The 21,937-nt window shown below is 37.8% G+C and overlaps 1 protein-coding gene across 1 annotated transcript in view; it reads left to right on the top strand.

Moving 5' to 3' along the window:
• The window catches only part of USP37 (ubiquitin specific peptidase 37), a 43,141-nt gene that overhangs the window by 2,029 nt on the left and 19,175 nt on the right, over positions 1–21,937 (top strand). The window contains 17 exon segments of the mRNA XM_032217340.1: positions 1,520–1,684; positions 1,686–1,727; positions 2,810–2,909; positions 2,912–2,982; positions 3,732–3,738; positions 6,148–6,234; positions 14,075–14,099; positions 15,904–15,950; positions 15,953–16,039; positions 16,042–16,078; positions 16,235–16,303; positions 16,856–16,953; positions 18,533–18,617; positions 19,811–19,966; positions 20,311–20,345; positions 20,348–20,441; positions 21,641–21,764. Of these exon segments, the coding sequence (XP_032073231.1) occupies positions 1,571–1,684; positions 1,686–1,727; positions 2,810–2,909; positions 2,912–2,982; positions 3,732–3,738; positions 6,148–6,234; positions 14,075–14,099; positions 15,904–15,950; positions 15,953–16,039; positions 16,042–16,078; positions 16,235–16,303; positions 16,856–16,953; positions 18,533–18,617; positions 19,811–19,966; positions 20,311–20,345; positions 20,348–20,441; positions 21,641–21,764 (1,278 nt within the window). The 5' untranslated portion in view covers positions 1,520–1,570.

The raw sequence follows: 21,937 nt of genomic DNA, 5'->3' as shown, positions 1-21,937 counted from the left end.
CGTTGCAAAGCTTTGCAGGCTGGGCTGAGCAGAGAGTCTGGGTAGGTTCTGCTACTTATGGACTTGCCTTTACCCTTGCTGAAGCCTGCAGATTGGTTTTCTAGGAGCCTTCCAACAGAAGCTGCAGGCTACACTCTGCCGCAGTGCCTGCATCCCTCTGTTTTCCCTGGTTTTGCCATCACCTCAAACAGTACCTTGATATAAGCTTCATCTTTGACTGGAGTTGCCTTCGACTCTCCTGCCTTACCTAGTGATGCAGAACTCTGTTGCCTCTTTGTTTGGCTGAGCATGGCAAGCTCCTTTGCCACTCAAACTCCAGACACCCTGCTGTGCTTACCACACACACATTACAGGACTCCATCCTTGTCTGCTCTGGATTCCAGACTACAAGCAGGAAGAAGGTGGCAAAGATTGATGGAGGGTGGCAGAAGTACCTGGCAGAGTGCAAAGCAGCCAAAAGGCAGAGATGTGATTAGGAGATAGATGAGTTAGGAGAATTGAAGCGAAGATGGCAGGACAGGAGAAGCGTAAGGTCCTCTCCTACTTACAGTGCTGTTCCTGGCCTAATGACCGCAATTGAGGCTACTGAAACTGCTGTTGCTAAGCAGTGCAGTCACATGCTGCTTTGCCTCACTTAGTAATGGAAATTTTGTATCCTGATTGCCATTGTAAGTCAAGGACTACCCTGTGGTAACCTTGATTTTTGTATTGTTAGTTGACATTTTAAGGGGATTACTCTCTGTTTTTTATTGTAAATGTTCCCAACTACAAATAGGTTATTGAGGGTAGGTGGGCTGAAGGAACAAGAAAATGGTCACAAGAATACCCTAGCATCTGTTGGCATCTTTTTAGTATTGTATCTCTTTGAACCTATACATATTTCAGCAGCGGTGATTAACTACAATTACTTGAAAATCCATTTTGCAACTTTTTATCTTTTGTGACACATTGTTTCCCAAAATGTATATGGAAGGATTCATACTTGTTTTGTAGAAGAGTGTAACTTAAAAATGGAATTTTCTTTTCTTTTAAAATGTACAATAAAAATCTGTTATATTTAAAATGTAGATATATAAAGATTTGTGTATCTGTTTTTTTGTGTACATCTGCACACCACATATTCCTAAATTTCTTTAGAAAATCCGTTACCTCTTTCAATCACTTCATGCAATTCAGTTATGCTAACTCATCAAAATTTATCAGATTTATTTCTGTTCTGCTGTATTTGTGATAACTTGTCAACATTTTTATCCAATGTACTTTACCCTGTCCTTTAATATTCTGGAATAGTTTGGGATTCATGGGGCACTGATATCCCAAATGTAATGGAGAATTAATTATATCAATGGTATTTGTTTCACTGGTCAGCAAGCACAGTTGAATTCAAACTGCATTTTGGGCTGGGATAGTCACATTTTAGAAGGTTATTGTACAAACTTCTTGATTTTAAATTTACTGCCAAGTTTTGAAATATATGTAAACCACAGTAATCAACTTCTTAAATTTATTTTTTAAACAGGTGTGTTAAACAGTAGTCTTCATTATTTTCATAAAATATTTATAGAAAAACATGACTCCATTAAAATTACATGGATCTGTTCGCATGAGGAGCATACAAACCGGGACTACAAAATGGAAAGAAGGAACATTTGAAATTGTGGATAAAGAAAGCAAAGTAATTTTGGGTAGTTCACTACAATGCTGGAGGAATTCCAAAAATGTTTCCGGTGAGTTGGATTTAGAGGGCCTTTTTGTTTGAAGTATTTAATTTGAGCTTTTACGAACAACGGTGTCGCAGTGGTTAGAGTAAAGTATCTGCAGGCTACTTCTGCTGCTTGCTGGCTGCATACAATTTGGCAGTTCGAATCTCACCATGCTCAAGGTTGACTCAGCCTTCCATCCTTCCGAGGTGAGTAAAACGAGGACCCAAATTGTTGGGGGCAATATGCTAACTCTGTAAATCGCTTAGAGACGGCTATAAAGCAGTGTAAAGCAGTATATAAGTCCTATTGCTATTATGACTTGAATTTTCCTCAGAGATTCATGTCACTTTTCCAGAACACTGACATTATTATATTGGGAATTATTGTGTATGTTCAGTGGATTTGTATATTAAAGAAAGTGTTAAATTTGTCAGAAAAAAACATTTTTTTTGTAAGCATGCATTTTTAAATTAGGATGCTAAGGATAAAGTTATTTGATTACTGCTTAATTTTGTTCTAATTCTAGTACTGAAAGACTGTTTGAAGATTCATTTTTATGGTTCTACTCCTTCATATGCAGCATTTTCATGACAGTTTCAAAATATGTGTGGGATCCTGTCTCACTTCTGGAAATCTCATATTCATGTTTATACTGAGTAAGCCCTACTAAATGAATAAAATGAGTTAAAGGTTGCATTGACCCTCTGTCTACCTTTTTGAGCACAATTTCTTTTATTTGTCTCTATAGTTGTTTTATGTTTAGCTGAGAAATATCCAATTTATTTTATAAAAATGTTAACTCCTCTATTGAATTTTTAAAAAAGAGACCTAGAATGGGAATTATGGTTTGAAAGTTGGATAGCAGTTTTAGAATGAAAAATGGTAGTCTCATTTTATATTGTGGTATCATATAGACTAATATAAATATTTTGCCCTGTTTGTCAGAAAGGCTTTCCCTTGTAATAAGATTGTATAAGATGACATTGTGCTTAGACTATGTGTTTGGATGTGTGAACATAGACAGGCTTTGTTGTAAGCTTTTTTATACATATGTAATTTTATATATGTACATGATCATAAGTGGTTTTCATTTATTTTCTTTCTAGCTGAACCATAATATAAAAAATGTAGTTGTACGACAAAGTAAAGGGAAATTGTGTTGCTTGATGATAACACTGAAGGATTCTAGTGTTTTGACTCTTGATAAATACCATCTAAAGATGCTAATGAAATGAAGCTGTATCTAGAAGCTATTCAGAACAAGATTCAGGACAGGTTAGTAGAAAACACTAATTTTCTTATTTCTTGGAGGGGGATAATGTACATGTGTATATTATATGAAATAGTTGGATAGTATAGTGCCGGATGGCGAACCTATGGCACACGTGCCACAGGTGGCACGCGGAGCCATTTGTCAGGGCACGCAAGGCGTTCAGCCTTTTTTAAAGCCATTTTTCACCCTCCCCAGGCTCCAGAAGCTTTATAGGAGCCTGGGGAGGGTGAAAACAGCACACACACACACACCCCGAGGCCCTATGGAGGTTTCAGGAGCTTCCTGAAGCCTGCAGAGCGTAAAAAAAAGGCCCTATAGGCAAACTGGAAATTTGGGAACGGACTTCCGGTTTGCTCGTAGGGCGGGTTTAAACCCTCTGGAGCCTTCAGGAGGCTTCCCTGAAGGCTCTGGAGGATGAAAAATGATCCAATGAGCAAACCACAAGTCACTTCCGGTTTGCTTGTAGGGGCCGTTTTAGTCCTCCAGAGCCTTCAGGGAAGCCTCCTGAGGGCTCCTGATGCTCCAGAGGACTAAAAGGCCTTACGAGCAAACCGGACTTCCGGTTCTTCGTAGGATCATTTTTTGTCCTCCGGAGCCTTCAGGGAAGAAGCCTGAGGGCTCCTGAATGCTCTGGAGGCCTAAAATCAGCCCTACAAGCAACCCAGAAGTGCCTTCCAGTTTGCTAATAGGGTTGTTTTTTGCCCTCCGGAGGGGCGGAGGAAGTTGTTTTCCACCCTCCCCAGGCTCCTATAAAGCCCTGGAGTCTGAGGAGGGCGAAAAAAGCATGCATAAAATGTGCGCTGGGGTGGTTGCACATTGCATTATGAGTATGGCACACCCGCGCATGACCCCCCCCTGTGCTCCCCCCGCTTATGGCATGCAAGCCAAAAAAGGTTCACCATCACTGGTATAGTGGTTAGAGCACTGCCTTTGACATGGGAGATGGGGGTTCAAATTCCTGTTAGTGATCTAAGTGACCTAAGATCCCTGGGCAAAGACTTCTCACAGTTTACTGCTTATCTCAAATATGAAAGTAATGCAGATTAGGAGAGTCATGCCTGCCTGGATGTTGCCTTGGATTAACAACAATATCCATGTCAGATATTGAGGAACTAGAACAATCTAACAATAAGTGGGCTACTGGAACAAACCATGCATGGATGAGACAAGAGTCTAGAACTGATTGACTTGCTACTGTAGCAATAGATTTAATGAGAGCGGATATATGAATGTGTGAGGAAACTGAATGGACAAAAGATACAAACTGAAAACAGCTAATTACCCAAGGTTTCAACATAGTGAAGAGGAAGCTGTTCTTGCAGCTTAAGATAGACCAACTATATTTGTCATCTCAGACTCAAGAAGAGCTGAGAGAAAAACTTCGTCAACATTCAGATGCATACTATAGCCAGCACCTAAAGCTGGAATATCACTACCATTCCATCAATTGCTGAGGATAGCAGTTGATATAAGCCACAAGAGCTTGTAAATCAGCTACAGTCAATTCTTGAGACTAGTTAGCAAGGATCGATAGAGACATACCATCAGATAGTGTGCTAGGAGATGCTACTAGAGCCCCAGGATAATCCCTACTATCCCTTTAACTCAATGAACTGGTATATGTTACAGTTGCTATAACCCTGGACATTTTTTTGCTACATAAGAATAATTGTGGCACATACCTCTACCACTCTCCACCACTGTGAATATGAGGTTTAGAGGTTAAGTACAAGAAAACTAGAGGTAGGTAGCTGGTGTTATGGAATTACATAAAGGTATGATGATTAAGAATAAGATTCAGTTATGAAAGAAATACGATGGCCTGACATCATCTGGAACCCTACAGATTATTTATTTATTGAATTTATATTGCCACCTATTCCACATGGTGACTCAAGGTGGCTACAGAATATAAAAACTCATTTAAAACAATAAAACTAATAAAAAAGAATCAAATTAATATAATAAAATCACCCACCCACCCCCCCGCTCAGTGGCAGAAAATCACATGAGCTATTTAATGGACTCCATCCCACTCTGGGTTCCCCCGGTCCGCTGTCATAACCAGGTCTTCAGCGCCTTTCGGAAGAGTGTTAGAATGGAGGTCATTCTAATCTCTGGGAGAATGATGTTCCAGAGAGAGGGAGCCACCACAGAGAAGGGCCCTTCTTCTGGGTCCCACCAGGTGTATCTCCCTCAGGGATGGGACCCGCAACATTCCCTGCCTCCGCTCTGATGGGTCGGATAGATGTGACCAGCAAGAGATGGCCCCACAGATAACCTGAGGGCTTTAAAGGTGACAACCAGCAGCTTGAATTGTACCCGGAAGCAAATCGGCAGCTAATGCAGCTTCTACAAGAGAGGTAATATGTGCAGTCCGGCGTCTGCACAAAACCATATGGGCCACTGCATTTTGCACCAACTGGAGCTTCCGGATGCTGTTCAAGGGCATGTAGAGCATGTTGCAACAGTCAAGTAGGAAAGTGACTAGGGCATGAGTGACCGTTAGTAGGGATTGTTGGTCTAGGAATGGGCGTAACTGGCACACAACTCTCAGTTGCGCAAAGGCCTTCCTGACCTTGACTGCCACTTTCTCTTCGAGCAGGAGTTGTGAGTCCAGGAGAACCCCTAGATTACACACATGGTCTGTTTGGAATAGTGCCACTCCATCCAAGACCAAAGGGGGCAGTTCTCTCTAAGCCAACGAACCTGAAACCCAGTTTTGCACTCACTCAGTTTTGCAAGGATTTAGTTACAACCCGTTGCTTCCCGTCCAGCCCCTAACAGCCACCAGGCACTGAGAGAGGGAGGACACAGCATCACTTAATTGCTAAACAGAAGCCCTCACATTGCCTACCAGGCTAAGAGATACACTAGAGAAGGTGTACTCCCAACTGTAGTGCAAAAAGTAACAGTGGAAAAACAACAGCAGAAATTGAATAGTTTGGGGAACATATGGGAGAAAGGGAAGAGAAGAGGCATATTTCCCATATGGGTGAGAAGAGAATTTTAATTTTAAAACTTATAAAGCTGATCTTGAATAGTATCGTTTTTTGTGAGCAGCATCAATATATGTTTTTCTCAATGATTCTAGTGTTACGGGAAAAGAAGTATAGTAAATATATACAAATGAAGTGTGCAAAATTTATATGGAACTATGATTTGTTTTAGGTGTGAAATTATCTCATGGATCTGGCAGTTTTGGAGGAGTTTTAAGCAATAGAGCCATGCAGAAGGATTCCAACAGACAGCTACCTTCCCTTGAGGCCAGGTATATTTTCTTCCTTTTCTTTTTAATCCTCTGTGTTTTTTGTGTATTATTATTATTATTATTATTATACAGTTGTATCACAGCGGCCAGTTGTTTCGCCGGATTTGCATTGGTTACTAGTCGGGCCACACCCAGGGGCCTAGGACGTCATAACGTATTTTCGTAATATGCGTGCAGATCCAAGCAGTGCGGCTTTTTTGCATTTGACTGATGTGATTTGTCAATTTTTAACTGTTTTAAATGTATTCCAGTGCTTTTGGTATAGCACCCAGTGCCAATTACCACTGGAATTACCACTGCTGGTTTGTGCATAGTCGTTGAATTTCAATTTTTAAGTCCTGGTATCTTGCAATTTTTTCATGTTCCTTCTCGGCGACCCTAGCTATCACCTGGTATTGCGATGTCTATGATTGTGACCTATTTTCTCAACCAGTGTGATGTCTGGTGTATTATGCGCCAGTATTTTGTCCGTTGTATACAGAAATCCCACAAGATCTTGACCATCTGATTTTCAGTGACTTTTTCAGGCTGATGTTCCCACCAGTTTGTTGCTGGTTTAATAGTAAAATTTTTGCACAAATTCTAATGGATCATTTACGCTACTGAATTGTGCCGCAATTATAATCAGTCTGTGCGCTTTTTTTACAGCAGCTGAGTATGTGATCAACAGTTTCATCAGCTTCTTTGCAAAGTCTGCATTTGGATCATCAGAGGATTTTTCGATTTTGGCCTTAATGGCATTTGTGCGGATAGCTTGTTCTTGCGCAGCCAGGATTAGTGACTCTGGTTTCTTTCTTTAATGTACACTGTGTAACCATAACCAAGTTTGTTCACTGTCCACTTTATCTTTTATTTTTTCCAGAAATTGGCCATGCAGTGCTTTGTTCTGCCAACTCTCCATTCTTGATTTTATCACATGTTTTCTGTATTCTTGTTTGTCTGTTGGGTCTCAGTAGTTTTTGTTTCTTTATTTCAATTAATAGATGTTCTTGACTTTCTTTTAAATAATCAGCCAGTGCATGTTTTTCTTCTTCAACTGTTTGCTTCACTTGTAATAATCCTCTGCCCCCTGATTTTTCGGGGCAGATATAGTCTATCAGTATCACCACGTGGATGTAAACTGTAGTGCATTGTCATTAGTTTCCTGGTTTTTGGTCCACAATGTCCAATCAGCTTGTGTCCGTTAACTATACCAGCTGTGTATCTTATAACTGGTATTGCCCAGGTATTATGGCCTGATTGTATTTCCACCATTCAATTTAGATTTCAAAATTTTCCTAACTCTGTTGGTGTACTCTCGCCTGACAATAGTTTTTACTTCTCCATGCTTGATGTTATCCAACTGCAGAATGCCTAGTATTTGGTAGGCTTCATTTTCTTTGCATGTAATTAGTTGGCCATTGGCATTTCAATTCCCTCACATGCAGTGATTTTGCCCCTTTTTATGGATACAGTGGCACATTTTTCCATGCCAAACTGCATTGAGATATCGGTGCTGAATACTCGGACTGTGTTTGTCAATGATTGGATTTCTATTTCTGATTTTCCATAGAGTTTCAAATCATCCATATATAGTAAATGCGAAATTTTTTCAGCTTCTTTGGCTGTTTGGTAGCCTAATTTCATTTTTTTAAAGATTACTGATAGTGGGATCATTGCGATGATGAAGAGAAGAGGTGAAAGTGAATCACCCTGGAAAATTCCTCGCTTGATATTAACCATTCCGTAGATCTCATTCCCTACTGCCAACTCAGTTCTCCATTGTTTCATCGCCTTTTCAGTAAAGGATGTAATATTTTTGCTAATGCCAGTTGTTTCTAAGCATTTTATGATTCAACTATGTGGCAGTGAGTCAAATGCCTTTTTGTAATCAATCCAGACCATATTCAAGTTCGTTTTTCTGTTCTTACAATTTTCTAATATCATTTTATCAATTAGAAGCTGATCTTTTGTGCCCCTGCTCCTTCTTTTGTTGCCTTTTTGCTCTACTGGCAAGATGTTGTTTGTTTCCAAATAATCCATCATGTTATCTGCAATAATGCCTGTGAGTAGTTTGAAGGTTGTTGGCAAGCATGTTATTGGTCTGTAGTTTTCAGGTGTTGTTCCTTTAGTTGCATCTTTCTGAATCAAGTATGTTTTTCTAGTTGTCAACCATTCATCAATTTGGCCCTTTTGTAAAATTTCATTCAGTTGCCTGGCCAATATTGCATGTAAACTGGTCAGATATTTGAGCCAGAAACCATGTAACTGGTCCTTTCCAGGTGATGTCCAATTCGTTACCTTTTTAACTCGATTTTTGACCATCTCAGTTGTTATTTCTAATACTTGCATTTGTTTGTTGCCAATGCTTTTCTCAAAGTCATGTATCCACTTTGCTTCCTTGTTGTAGTCCTTTGCATTTTCCCACAATTCTTTGCAGAATTCAACTGTGGCCTGTTTTTCTGGTTTTTCACTTTTGGTGTCACCATTCACATTAAGACTTTGATAAAAACGCCGTTGGTCTGATCGAAATTGCTGATTTTGTTTATATTGGATGATTCGTGCCTCATATCTTTCAATTTTTCTAGCTGTTGCTGTTATCTGCTGTTTTACAATCTCTACAGCTTCATTGATGTTCTTGTATCCAATCTATATCTTCTGATTAGCCGATCTATGATTTTGTTGTTTTTAAGCCATTGCTCATGCATGTTCTTTAAGTTACTAGCATCTGCCCTTAATTTTTTTATTTTTTGTTCTAAACGGATTTTCCACTTTGGCTTTGATGCTTTTTCTGTTGTGTGACTAGGTACTTTAATTTTAATGCCTAGTTCATTAGTGACTATTACAGCTGCGCTGTACATTAACTGGTTTGTTTCCAAGATGGATCCCGGTTCAATTGTTGAAAACACTGCATTAACCGTTTTCATGATAGGGGCCAAAATTTTCTTAGGCACAGTTTTTAGTGATGGTAAACGTTGCCTTTCCTCATTAAGCAGAAAATGCTCCATGATCTTATCCTTCAATTCTTTTTGTTTTTGAGTTAGTTCATCAGTTGGTTCAGTGATAACTGGTTCTAGTGGTGGTGATGTTATTTCCTCCCCGAGAGCTTCTTCTGGAAGTTCTATTATAATGTCTTTAGTTGTGTCTTGAATATCAGTTATTTCCGCTTGTGATATTGTTTTTTGGGTTTTGCAATTTGCCTGAATTTCCTCATGTTCAACTTCACTAAACACTTTATTCCGTATAATAAATCACCTTTGATCTGCTAGTCGTTCACTAACATTTGAATCTGGATATTGTTGTTTCCATAATTCATACATTCGCTTTAAATAGCCTCTTTTTCTGGCTCTGAGTTGTAGTAACAGGCCATTATGGCACGGTTTTCATCTGCACTATATTTTTGTCATTTTGTTGCCTGGTCCACTTGTAGCCCACTTGTCAACGGATGTCCAGGGACCCCAACATCTGCCGCGGCCCTTGTTAACCCCGCGCGTACGACGATGCAGTATGGCATTTTTATGTTTTTTTTCACCATATTGTATTGGGTTGGCGGGTTTTTTTTTTTTACGGGACCAGATGCCAACCTGACCCCAACCCTCCTCCTTTCTCATCCGGGCTTGGGACCGGCAACGGCGGAGTTTATTATTATTATTATTATTATTATTATTATTATTATTATTATTATTTTTAATGGATTTATAGCCGCCCAATCCGGGAGGACTCCGGGCGGCTTACAAAACAAAGAAAGTAATTAGTAAAACATAAAATAAACAATTTAAAACATCATCATGCACCCAATCTAGGCGGGGCTGAACCTCAGTAATGAGGTCAACAGCCCCAAGCCTGCCGGAATAGCCAGGTTTTAACGGCTTTTCGGAAGGCCATGAGAGTGGGTAAGGCCCGGATCTCTGGGGGTAGTTCATTCCATAGGGTCGGAGCCACAGAGAAGGCCCTCCTCCGGGGAGCCACCAACCGACACTACCTGGCTGACGGCACCTGAAGGAGGCCCACCCTGTGCGATCTCACCGGCCGTTGGGAGGTATGCGGCAGTAGGCGGTCTCGCAGGTATCCTGGTCCTAAGCCATGTAAGGCTTTAAAGGTAATGACTTAGAGTGTCATGTATCAGAAGCACTGGAGCTATGTTTTTTTGAACAATATGAATTGAGTTTTTTAAGTGAACTCTCATAGTAGGCTAAAGGACAGCACTCCGCCAAGTAATGTTTTGTACTTTTAATTCATATGCTTCCCTTAGATTTCAGTGGTGAAAACAGAGCAAATTAGAAAGCTTTGTTCTTTCTTCAATAATCAGTATTGGAAATCCCCTCATGATTCATTCTTAGGAGCAAAAGCATTCTTAGAATAAATTGAGAAATAGTGACAAAATTCATTTTTATGGCAATAAGGATGTTGATAAGCTGAGAAGAAGCCATCTTATCAACTCTGTGTGTAAGTTCTAAGAGCAGCTTTCACTCACACCTCTTAGGAGCTTGAAGTTTTATATGCATAGAAAAAGAAGAAAGGGGCCAAATTAAGGGAGCCTTGATATAGCTGTAAAAACTATTACAGAAAGAGTACCAAGGTCCAGATACATTTTTGCATACTAACCAAGTCTATTATTCCACAGCTTATTGGCTAATTATTTATTCATGCACTCATCAACTATAGGGCACTATTAGATGTCTAAAGAATAGTTTAGAGTTAGAGTAACTCCTAACAAGCTTTTTTAGTATTACAATTATTTTACAGTTAATGCTAATAAGCCTCTTATGGTTAAATTGAATTAATAATATATTTAATTTTCATCTCCATCTCGACCCTGCCAATGTTTATGTCTTCTGAAAACACAGCTGGGGCACAAGAAAGAAACTGCAGAAGCTTTATTAATTTCAGTGCTTTTTTGATATTTTCTTCCATTGCTCGGTTATAGTATTCTTCCTGATGCAAGCAGCTCAGGATGTCACAGATTTTTTATGTCAGTCCCCTATAATTCTCTGACACTATTGTCTGATCAGTTAAGCATGGCCATTTATGTCTTTTCTGTAATGGAGAATCTTTGCAATTTTGTGCCTCAAACCTTTACACCAAAGTGAGAATAAATATCATGTTGTGTAAGGAATTGACGTGACCCGACAAAAGCGTGAACGACAAAACCGCGCCGACTAAACCGCGTCGCTAAAACCACGATGTCATCAATGCGCCGACAAAACCGCGCCGACAGAAGTGCGATTTAAGTTAAGGTTAGGTTTAGGGTTACAGCACGCTTCTGTCGGCGCGCTGTTGTCGGCGCGCTTCAGTGCTCATTCGTCGGCGCGCTTTAGAACTCACGGTTTTGTCACTGCGGTTTAGTCAGGCGCGCTTTTGTCGTTCGCGCTTTTGTGGGTGAACCAGGAATTGAATATCTGCCTTAATATCAAAGTTACTATAGTATTTGTAGTAACTATCCAAGGCAAGAAGGTTTTGAATTTGCCAGGACTATGTTGTTAGTTCAGCCTCACATTGATGAGTTTCAATTCTGTAAAGTATCAGGCCAACACAGCAGAAAGAGCAGTCCTATTGGTGAACTTTGACATAAATATTTCCTTGGATGACATTGGTAAGACTACTAACTAAATTCTTTCATCACTATAAAGCTAATATATTTGCTGTGATACTTTTGGCAAGAAATTACAGGTTTTCCTTACTTTATGGAATTAGCTATATGTGAATTCACAACAATGCAATTTATCATATATTGCAGGTAGTCCTTGACTTAAAACCATTTGTTCAGTAACGTGTTCAAAATTATGATGGCACCGAATGAAAACTGGTTACCATTGGTCCTTGATGTTCTGACCATCTCAGTAATCCTGTAGTCACATGATTACAATCTGGGACCTTGGCAACCTGGTCTTACTAATGAGCAGTTGCCAAGGACCCTGAAATCATATGATTGCTATTTGTTACATTCCATACCTGCTTTCCCAGAAAGTAAAGGGAAAGCCGACAGAGGAGACTGCAAGTGGCTGAGATGTGTCTCCTTTCACCAGTGCACCCTCTCCCTGCTCTTCTGCACGTGCCATGCCAGCTGCTCACTCAGTGGTACCCTCCCCAATTTGCATGGACTCTCCCTGAGCCACACTTCTTACATATCTTCCACAACCTGTGCCCATCCCTCACACCTCCCTGCATACCTTCCCCAACCCATGCGGCACCTCTCATATGTCTTCATAGACCCTCCCTGCTATGAATCTACTGTGTGCAACATAACAAAGAATTCACACCACTATGATGCATTCTCTAAGTCTGTCTGCCATGGTAACCACTTGCATTAAAAATTAATTGTAGAAAAAATGGAGAAAATGTTTCCATTGTATGTAGAACACAAGGAAGAAAATATATTTGGATAACATAGTACTTAAAAATAGTACCCTAAAAATGTATGAGTACTTTTCTCAATGCATTTAGATGATGAAATTTAACACTGTCCCCTGTAATCCTCTTTACCCCACTGACGGAGTGTTTCACTTCATGTGAATTCATTTAAAGGGCAGTTTTTGGAGAATGTCACTCAAGCATAATATAAAGGAAGACTCTGCTATATTACCTGTCCCAGAACTGTGAGGTTCTTTTTTCTCCTCAGAATAATGTACAATCTTTTTACAGGATATAGTTTCACAAGATGATTATCATGTTTGACATGATTATTGCTTTTGTTGGACATAGGAAGAACAAAAGGAAACACTTAGAAAATGTAGTTTCTAGAGAAAAAATATAGGTCCTTTCCTACTGTGTTTGATTTATCTGTTCCCTTCCTGAGTTTCAGATCAGTTTAGGATGCTACAGAATATGTTTTCAAAAGTTCTTTAACATTTTTGTAACTGATTATTCCTCATGATGAGGAAAGGCCTACTTTCTTTAATAGCTGAGACTGGAAATAAGTACTTCATCAATGTAAATGAAGGGCGGGGTAACTTTAGGATGTAAATCCATCTCCAAGGAGAAGGAACACTGAGAGCAATTCCAGTGTTCCATTTTAGACCACTGTTCTTACAGAATTTTGTTGCATCTGAGTCTGAAGCTCATATGGCCTAATCCAGGTTAGGACTTGGAAGCTTATTGTGATTGAATCCCAGCATTTATGTCTTATCTAGACATGAACAGTAAGTTTTATGCAAGAATTTCAGAACACTACATTTTGATCTGTTTTTCAGTTTACAGAATAAGCATTTAGTAAACAAATTGAGAAAGAGTGCAGTAGAATAAGATCCCTCCCTTGTTTAAAATTACATTATTCAATCACATTTAGTTTTTGTTTTTATGCACATATAATATTCAGAAGGGGCTTCTAACATTATGCAATTCTATTTAGCCATGCACTTAAATGGCCTTACAGGAAGCATTCAGTTCTACAACAAGCTTTCCAGTGACTCAAATCTTGTAGATAAACTCTTGATTCCAGTTTAATTACTGTAACTTGAATATGACAGGTGCTGTAATGAAAGTCGTGACTTAAATATTTTCAACTAAAGAGAGAGAAAATGGAGAAAAAAGGAAGTAGTGTTTACTAAAAGTGGAAAATAAGAAATTCTTAGGAAATAATTCAGTTGGATGGGTAAATTTATTGGGAATGTTTCTAATGAAAATGGTGAGAATAGAATTTATAGACTTAAGAATATCAGCACAACATTGTTTGGAACAGAACAGCTGACCTATTCTGTTGTCATTATTTTCTTGATAATTTCAAAATAGAATTGCATACACACCAAGTTTTAAGTTAGAGCAAAATGCCACAGCTATTTTGTTGGCATATTCCAGAGCAGTATTAGCTAGAAAGAGCCAAATAGGTTTTCTTACACAGCAAGTTTATTAATAGTGATGGAGAGGCTAAATTGAAGTCAAAACTACTGTAAATAGTTGTAATAGTTTTCCTAAAGTTTTAGTACAGTTGTTCATAGGGGTGACTTTCTGGTTTGTCCATAAAAATCATTGATTTCAGGATCATTAAAATGATTGGACATAGCAGATGCATTACTGAGAGGGAAGATCATTGTCTAGTGAGGTAGACAAATAGATCAAGGTCAGAAACAAAGATTTCAAATCAGGAAATAGGGAATGGACAGTTATAATATGGCAAAACTAACACTCTGTAGGATCACAGTGAATTGAATGAACTCAATCACTAGAATCAAATCAGGTGAATCAACAAAGAGCCAGCATTATAAAAGGGAAAGTTGACACAAGACAAACAGGAGTATTTTAGTAGTATACTAGACAACCATGACCAGTGGTGGGCTGCTGCGTGGTCATGCAGGTTGGTTGAACCCTTAGCTTTGATTGCTGGCTGGACCTGCCCACCCGCTCTTGTGCTAAGCTATCCATTTATAACTAACTTTCTGGCTCGTTCCCCTGCCCTTGCTGCCAGCTGAGTTTCATGCAACCGTGCTTTACTCACCGGAGCTGCCTGAGTCAACTACCTGCTTCTTTGAAGCTCCATTTCACTCCCAAAGGGCGCGTGCGAGCTCACAACTAGCGAACCGCTTGTGAATGTAAGTGTAGACCACCTCTGCCCATGACCCATTGCGTCATTCTTTCAAACATATTGTCAGGGTTCCATATAGCATATTTCCTACCAGATTCCTCAGTGCCCAATGTTGACAGAACTTTTCATACACTGATTTCACTAAAAAAAGTTGTGATACATTCCGAGATGTATCTGCCTTGAAAAATAGCCAGTTGAATTGCATAGCATTAAACACCAGCACAACATTTTTTAAAAATAAAGTTGTTACATTTCAGTTCCAGAGAAATTGTAATTCCTAGATTTTGGACACATTCTGTAAGTTGAAGTACCTTCTTTGAAATATTATTGCCCTATGATGTGCCGTTTCGCTTGGTTAAAGGTTATGGGACTTGTATGGGAGGGGGGAGGAGAGACAGACAGACCACCTCAGGGTCTGGTATTGGTCAATTCAAAAGTCTCAGCATATTTATTAGGAGGGTAAAAATATTTATTACTTGTGGTGACTATGTGTCCATATTGTTTTCTTAGTTTTCATTACTTTCCTATGGTGTGCTTTTAAAATTTCCTAGTCTAGTCTAGCTCTGGATTTATAGTGGTCACCTACTAGCTAATCAAATTCTTTTAACTTTCTAGGTGCTACTGCTTGTATTGAACTTAACAGAAAGGTGTTTTGCTGGGCATGATGACATGTTAATAGTCTTATTGCTTTAGCTAGTAGAAGAAAGAGCTGAGCCTCTCTTTAAATTACAGAGAGCTACATTAATCAAGGCTTTTTATTTCTTATAGTCCTAAGCAACTTTTTCACTGGTTTCAGATGAAAATGTGAGATAAATGTTAAGCAACTGTAACAAACCCCTGATTCATGCAAATTAATCCTCTATTATTTATTGGGTGATGACTTCCACTAATCCTGATTTTTCCTTTCTGATATGAGTTGTGATTAACATTGCATGTTGTAGGAGTATGGAACCATTTCAATTTTGAATGATCAAATGTTGAATTTTCAGAAAGTTCTGCTTCACTCATCTTGAAATATTTTGTTAATTTTTTAAAACTATGAGATAAAAAATGGACATCTCAGATTTGAAATAGTTCATTTCAAAGTATTGTGCACACTATTAGTATGCTTCAGCTGAATTTATCATTTTCTCTTTGGCTTATTTTTTAGGACTCCTAGAAGAGTGATTGCAGAAAATAAAGATGAAGCTCCATTTCGTAAAGTATGGTCAGCCCAGGAAGAGCACCAATTAAGAATTCTCCAGTAACTGGAATGTCTTACAGCAGAGGTAATATTTCAGCTACTGCTACTTCCACACTCACAGAAATGGATTATTAGAAAATCGGTATGAAAACTTTGAAGGCAACACGACTTCAATATTCATGATAGGAATAGGTTGTAAAGGTGTATTAATAAATAGTGTTCAGGTACATGTAATTTGATAACCATGAAGTGGATGGGGTTTTTTACTTGGGATGAACAAATGTTTATTTGTCCTTTATGAATAGTGAAGGAGGAAAAAGACATCCCCTGCGGTTGAGATGAATGAAGATTATCCTAAAGAAAATGATTCATCAAGGTGTGTTTTTTATTTTTATTTTGATTAAAATCTTTCTTTTTTCTCTCTACTTTCACTATTAGGTATTTTAGCTATGGATGGTGGGGCGTGCATGGGTGCATGTACATTTTCTGTGTACTTCAATGTGCTAGTTAAAGCTCTGATATTTTGCTTGGGGCTCACAGAGGAGCATGGAAGTGTGGGGCTGGTTAGCACCCTGAAGGCCCTAGCCTGTTTTTTAATTAACTTTAATGTTGAACTTTAACCATCTTGCTTATTTTTACATGTTATATATAGTTTTATGTTTTCATAGGTGTACACAACCTGGAGTCTGTCTATGAAGAGATGAAAGGGGTCAGATAAAATGCTGAGCTTTTCCATTCCATGCTAACTAATTAAATGTTTGAAAGAGACAGATTTATATTCAAGTAGGTTTGGGTGTATTTTTCTATTAAATTTTAAAGAATCATTTGTGAATGCAGATAAATTTAAACTGAAGAATTAGTATATTAAGCTGAAATAGCATAGTGTTTTACAAATAATGCAATTAAGATCACATGTATTTATCTATAGCAATAACAAAGCCATGACTGATCCATCAAGGAAATTTTTGCACAGCTGCAGAGACAAACAGATGCATTTGAAACAGGCTGAGGAAAATAGGATATCAGGTAAAGAAATGACACTGTTTTGACAGTGCTTATTGGTTTTCTAATAATTAATTTTAAAACATAGAATTGTTTTGGATTTGGTTTGCTAATTATAAAACTGGCAGAAATTAAAATGAACTATATTTATTACCATATTTTTGGAGTATAAGACGCACCCAAGATTTTGCAGAGGCAAATTAAAAGTTTTTGCACTCTGCAGACCTCCCAAAAACGGCCCATTTTTCGTCCAAAAAAGGGCATGCATAGCCTTTAGGAGGCTTATGGAGTGCTCTGGGAGGGGGGGGGGAACAAGCAAAAAACCGGCCCATTTTTTGCTCATTTTTTCCCTCCCCAGCCCCTAGGAGCACTCTACAAGCCTCCTAAAAGCTGTACATGGCCATTTTTGAAAAGGGGTCGGGGTTTCGGGAGGCCAAAAATGTTGTATTCAGTGTATAAGAAACACCCAGATTTTCACCCTCTTTTTTGAGGGAAAAAAGTACATCTTATACTCCAAAAAATATGGTAGTTCAAAATATAAAGATCCAAGGTACTTTTTCCTGTAGAAGCACCTAGGGTCACTGGGACTCAGATGGCATATATAATTATAATAATTTTAACAACAACAGAGCACATTGATTCATATCAATGGCAAATTATTTTTGCTTCTCAATTTAATAAGAAATGGTCTTAGTAAACAGTAAAGTTTCCTATCTTCATCCTGAATTAGGGATCCTGTATTAAATAGAAATTTAGGAGGTTTCAGTTGTAAGGGTTTTTCATCGATATAATACTTTCATTGAAAATCAAGATAAATCAGCCATTTTATAGAAAATGAAGTCACAGAATTAGTGCTTAATAAATGATGCAAGTTGAAGAGACCATCTCTTTGCTATTTGACTTCAGCTTCCAAATCAGGAAAATGTTCCCCAGGTCTACTCTAACACAGGGATTTTTCAAAAAAAATTCAGGCCACATAACCTGTTACTTTAAAAAAAATGTTTCCAGAATCCCTGATTCTGAGGCAAAGTTCTGTCAATTAAAAATTGGCTCTGCTCAACTGAGCCTTTCCCCCTAGTTTCTCATGAAATCCCATCAAGTGCTTGCAGAACTCTAGGATTCCATGAACCGAGTTTGAAAAAATATACGTATGATATAAATGTTCTGCCTTAGGTTTTAAAAATGTTGCAGGTAAAATACTTAACACATTTCTTATCTCTGAGATATGATCAATATGATTGTATTTGATATGATTCTTCTGCTGGAAATAAATGACCAGATGATAAATTCTAATAAAGCTGAAATGTAACATGATAATTAGTAGAAGGAAACAGGGATTAAAAGTGATACTACTGGCCAGGAAATAGAATTTTGACAAATGAGGTGTTTGCAAAATATATTTCCAGTATTTCAGTTTTGTTGAGAACTGTCTCTGCTTAGCAAATGCACTCGATTCAGAATTTCAAGATACACATCAGGCTTCTGATAGAACTTGATATATTCTGATTCTGAATCTCATTTAAATTACTGAATAGTTGTGTGTGTGATATTGTTGGCCTTTAAGGACAGTTTTTACAAAAAGTTGTATCTGTCTCCTTTCCAGGGGTTTTGCCTTTACAGTCATCTTCATTTTATGGTAGCAGATCTTCCACAAAGGATTATTCAGCTAATAATTCTAATTTGGACAGGTAAGTGCCAAAAAGAGCTATTCTCCTTTAAAATGCTTTATCATAAGAATGCTGTATTTATCAAAGATCCATATTTTCTGTGAATCAACTTATATTACTGCTTATAAGATAGCCATGCCAAAGTGAATATTTTTCATTTCCTTGTGCCAAGAAGTGAGCTGATTTAATTAAGTGAGGACACTAGAAGCCATTCCAAGTATTGTATAAAAGACTAGCTACAGATATGCAGTCTCAGCAAGTGCCAGCAAGAAGCTAAGTAGTCCCTGGAAAACACAATACCATATCTTTTCTATATTGGGTCTGTCAAAACAACGTGGTTAGCTTTAGATAGACACCAGAAATCGAGGGCAATTTGAGGAAAGCTTTATGGATATTTAGACCTGCCAGGACCATTTAACCAGTTATTGCTGTGTTGTATACTCAGCTTCCCCATCTGAAATGAGCATAGAGGATAAGTAAGTCATATCAGAAGAATGTCTCAAAGGAATTTTGGTGCCAAGTCATGTAGAGCTTTAAAGATGAAAACCAGCATATTGAATTAAATTTGGAAACCTATGATAACAGATGCACCATTTGCAACATCAGTGTCACTTGTCTGAGGCAATTCTTACCTCTGCTCCCCAGCAGGGACAGTTTCATTTTGTACCAATTGCATCTTCCAGGTGATGTTCAAAGCAGTGCCATATACAGCTTAGTGCAGTAGTACCCACAAGTGGTGATCGGTTATAAACATTGTCACCATATTCTTTTGCTTCAGGTAAGGCAGAAGCTAGACAAACGCCAGGGCCTCTACTATGCATTTAACAGTAGCTGGAGTGTAGGACTCCCAAGTCATAGACCTGTTCATTCAGGAAGAATATGGTCCCATCCAGAGATACAGATGCACCTAACAGAGAACTTGGCAATTGCTGCACAAACGGTGTCACCCCCCCAGCCGAGAATTATTAGATTAAAAAAAAAAACCTTTATATGCTTCCCTCATTTTATCTTACACATTTGAAGATGGCCCCTTATAATTAAATTCTGTGGATGAAAATAAAATAATTTACCTTTAAGGTAAGTACAATATTCTTTTAATGCTTTGATATTTCTCTAAGAAGGTGTCATCTTGCTATCTAACTGCACAATCAACCATAATTGTAGTAATAAGTTTTGTCATCTTTGAAATGGGTTTTATCCCTCTTATTTTATAGATCTAATGTATTGAATCCTTCGGCCAAAAGAAGCTTAGGTTTTCTGTCTCAGCCAGCCCCTCTTTCTGTCAAAAGACTGAGATCTAATCAGGATTACACAGGATGGAACAAGCCTCGAGTTCCTCTTACTACTCATCCACAGCAGCAGTTACAAGGGTTGGTTGTTATATCTTCAGCATCTCTTTTTATGTATACATGTGCTAAGTTGACTATTGAGGAAATAGAAACTCACTTCAGGTTTCTCAGCATTTCCTGCAATCAGTAAAAAAAATTATCCTTTCTATAGCTCTTTATTTTCAGGAAGTGCTTTTTGCTTTTCTCCTTGTTATGTTTAAAGCATAACATTATAGTTTCTTAAGATAATGAGTAGGAGAGGACAATGCTTATGCACAGATACAATGTTAGAATTATAATGTCTTCTCAAATGATGTAATCTGCGTAGCAAATTGTATTTATGCTGCCAGTATTTTAATCTGATCATAATGTCTTGTTCTTCACAGATTTACAAATTTAGGAAACACTTGTTACATGAATGCTATTTACAGTCTTTATTTTCAATTCAATCATTTGCTAATGATCTTTTGAAGCAAAGTATTCCATGGAAAAAAGTTCCATTCAATGCATTGATCAGGTAAGCATCAGCTTGGTGAATAAATGGTTTTTGATGAATATCATCTCAAGCATTCAAATGATTTATGCAATTATTAAAATGTATAAATGTACATTATCCTTCCTAGAAATATAATTTGACAATTGTAAAAGTAACTAGAAATGTATTTCTTTTGTATATAATCCAGCTCCAGAAGTAAAATAGAGATTCAAAATGAAATGAGAATGCAAGAATATTTATCATTTAGTATTGTCAAATTTCTTGAAAAGAGATGTTCCGGTTTCAATTTTTAAAACATTTTTAATAATGCTGCAAAAGGGAAATGTTAGATTCCCTGAAATCAGTTTGCTTTGTTATGAAATCCTGCTGATTTTTCATTGTTTTAAACTAAACATTGAAAACCTATAATGGCAATTCTTTGGATCTTAAGGATAGTATCAATCAAGAACAGAATTTTGAGCTTTTGTTGGTGTATTACTTGTTTTCAGTCTCCCATATATGTCAATGTTATAGTTCTATCATACTATTAAACATATTGCATCTTCCATAATTAGCTTTTTGAATATTGGCAAAATAATGGGGAGCAAAAATTACTTGCTTTTCAGCATGTTTGCATCCTTCATTGGTGAGATCACATTTTGGGGGGAAGATAGGAAGCAAAGGTAGTGGCATTTTGGAGGATATTTTATAATTAAATATTGCTTAGGGTTACTAGATACGTTAATTGGCAAAGGAGGACATGATCATTTAGAAAGGAGGACAAAGAGGAATGAAAGAGGATATTAACTTTATGGCATTCATGTCAAAAATTAGAGTAGAAATGGAAGTTCTTAAGCCTACATGAAATTATTTTTTCCAGTATCAGAAAGACTGGCTTTTTAACAGAAGAATGTGAAAAGTATGGGTTAGGCGGCAAAAGTTTCAGTGTGTAGCTAATTAAGATCCTGTCAATTTCAGTTGATAGTAGAACCTAGCCAGAGGGTACTAATCAACTAATTAAAGTCACAACGCTAAGCTTGTTAACTTGTGGCTAGAATTCATTAAGGAATGTGGGAGAAAAGTGCTCAGGAACCAGACAGCTTGTATATAACTTCAAAAGCCACAATATTTGATTTTACGGCACTGCCATCAGACAGAGGGCATGAGGACAAAATTGCCAGATGTCTGGTAACCCCAACATGCTTTTTAATGTCAAAACACTATCATGTATTTTTTTCTAGACGATTTACCAATTTACTTGCTAAAAAAGATTCATGTAGCCCTGAAGTAAAGAAAGAACTACTCAAAAAGGTTGAAAAATTCAATTTCAGCTCAGCAGAGAGATTCTCTGGCTATATGCAAAATGTAAGTATCATACATTGAAGTAACTGTTTTCAGTAGTTTGAGCTACTTTATAAGTTATGTCATTTGTTACATAGTATTTATATAAAAGCTGTTTCATATAAGTACCCCAAGCCAAAATAATCTTATTTGGGAAAAGAGACAGAAAAAAATTCAGATGTTAAATGCCCTTAGGG

This window comes from Thamnophis elegans, chromosome 1 (assembly GCF_009769535.1).
Source record: "Thamnophis elegans isolate rThaEle1 chromosome 1, rThaEle1.pri, whole genome shotgun sequence".
NCBI classification, from domain to species: Eukaryota; Metazoa; Chordata; class Lepidosauria; order Squamata; family Colubridae; genus Thamnophis; species Thamnophis elegans.
Note: the sequence above shows the minus strand (reverse complement) of the source record. Positions and strands in the feature narration are given on the sequence as shown.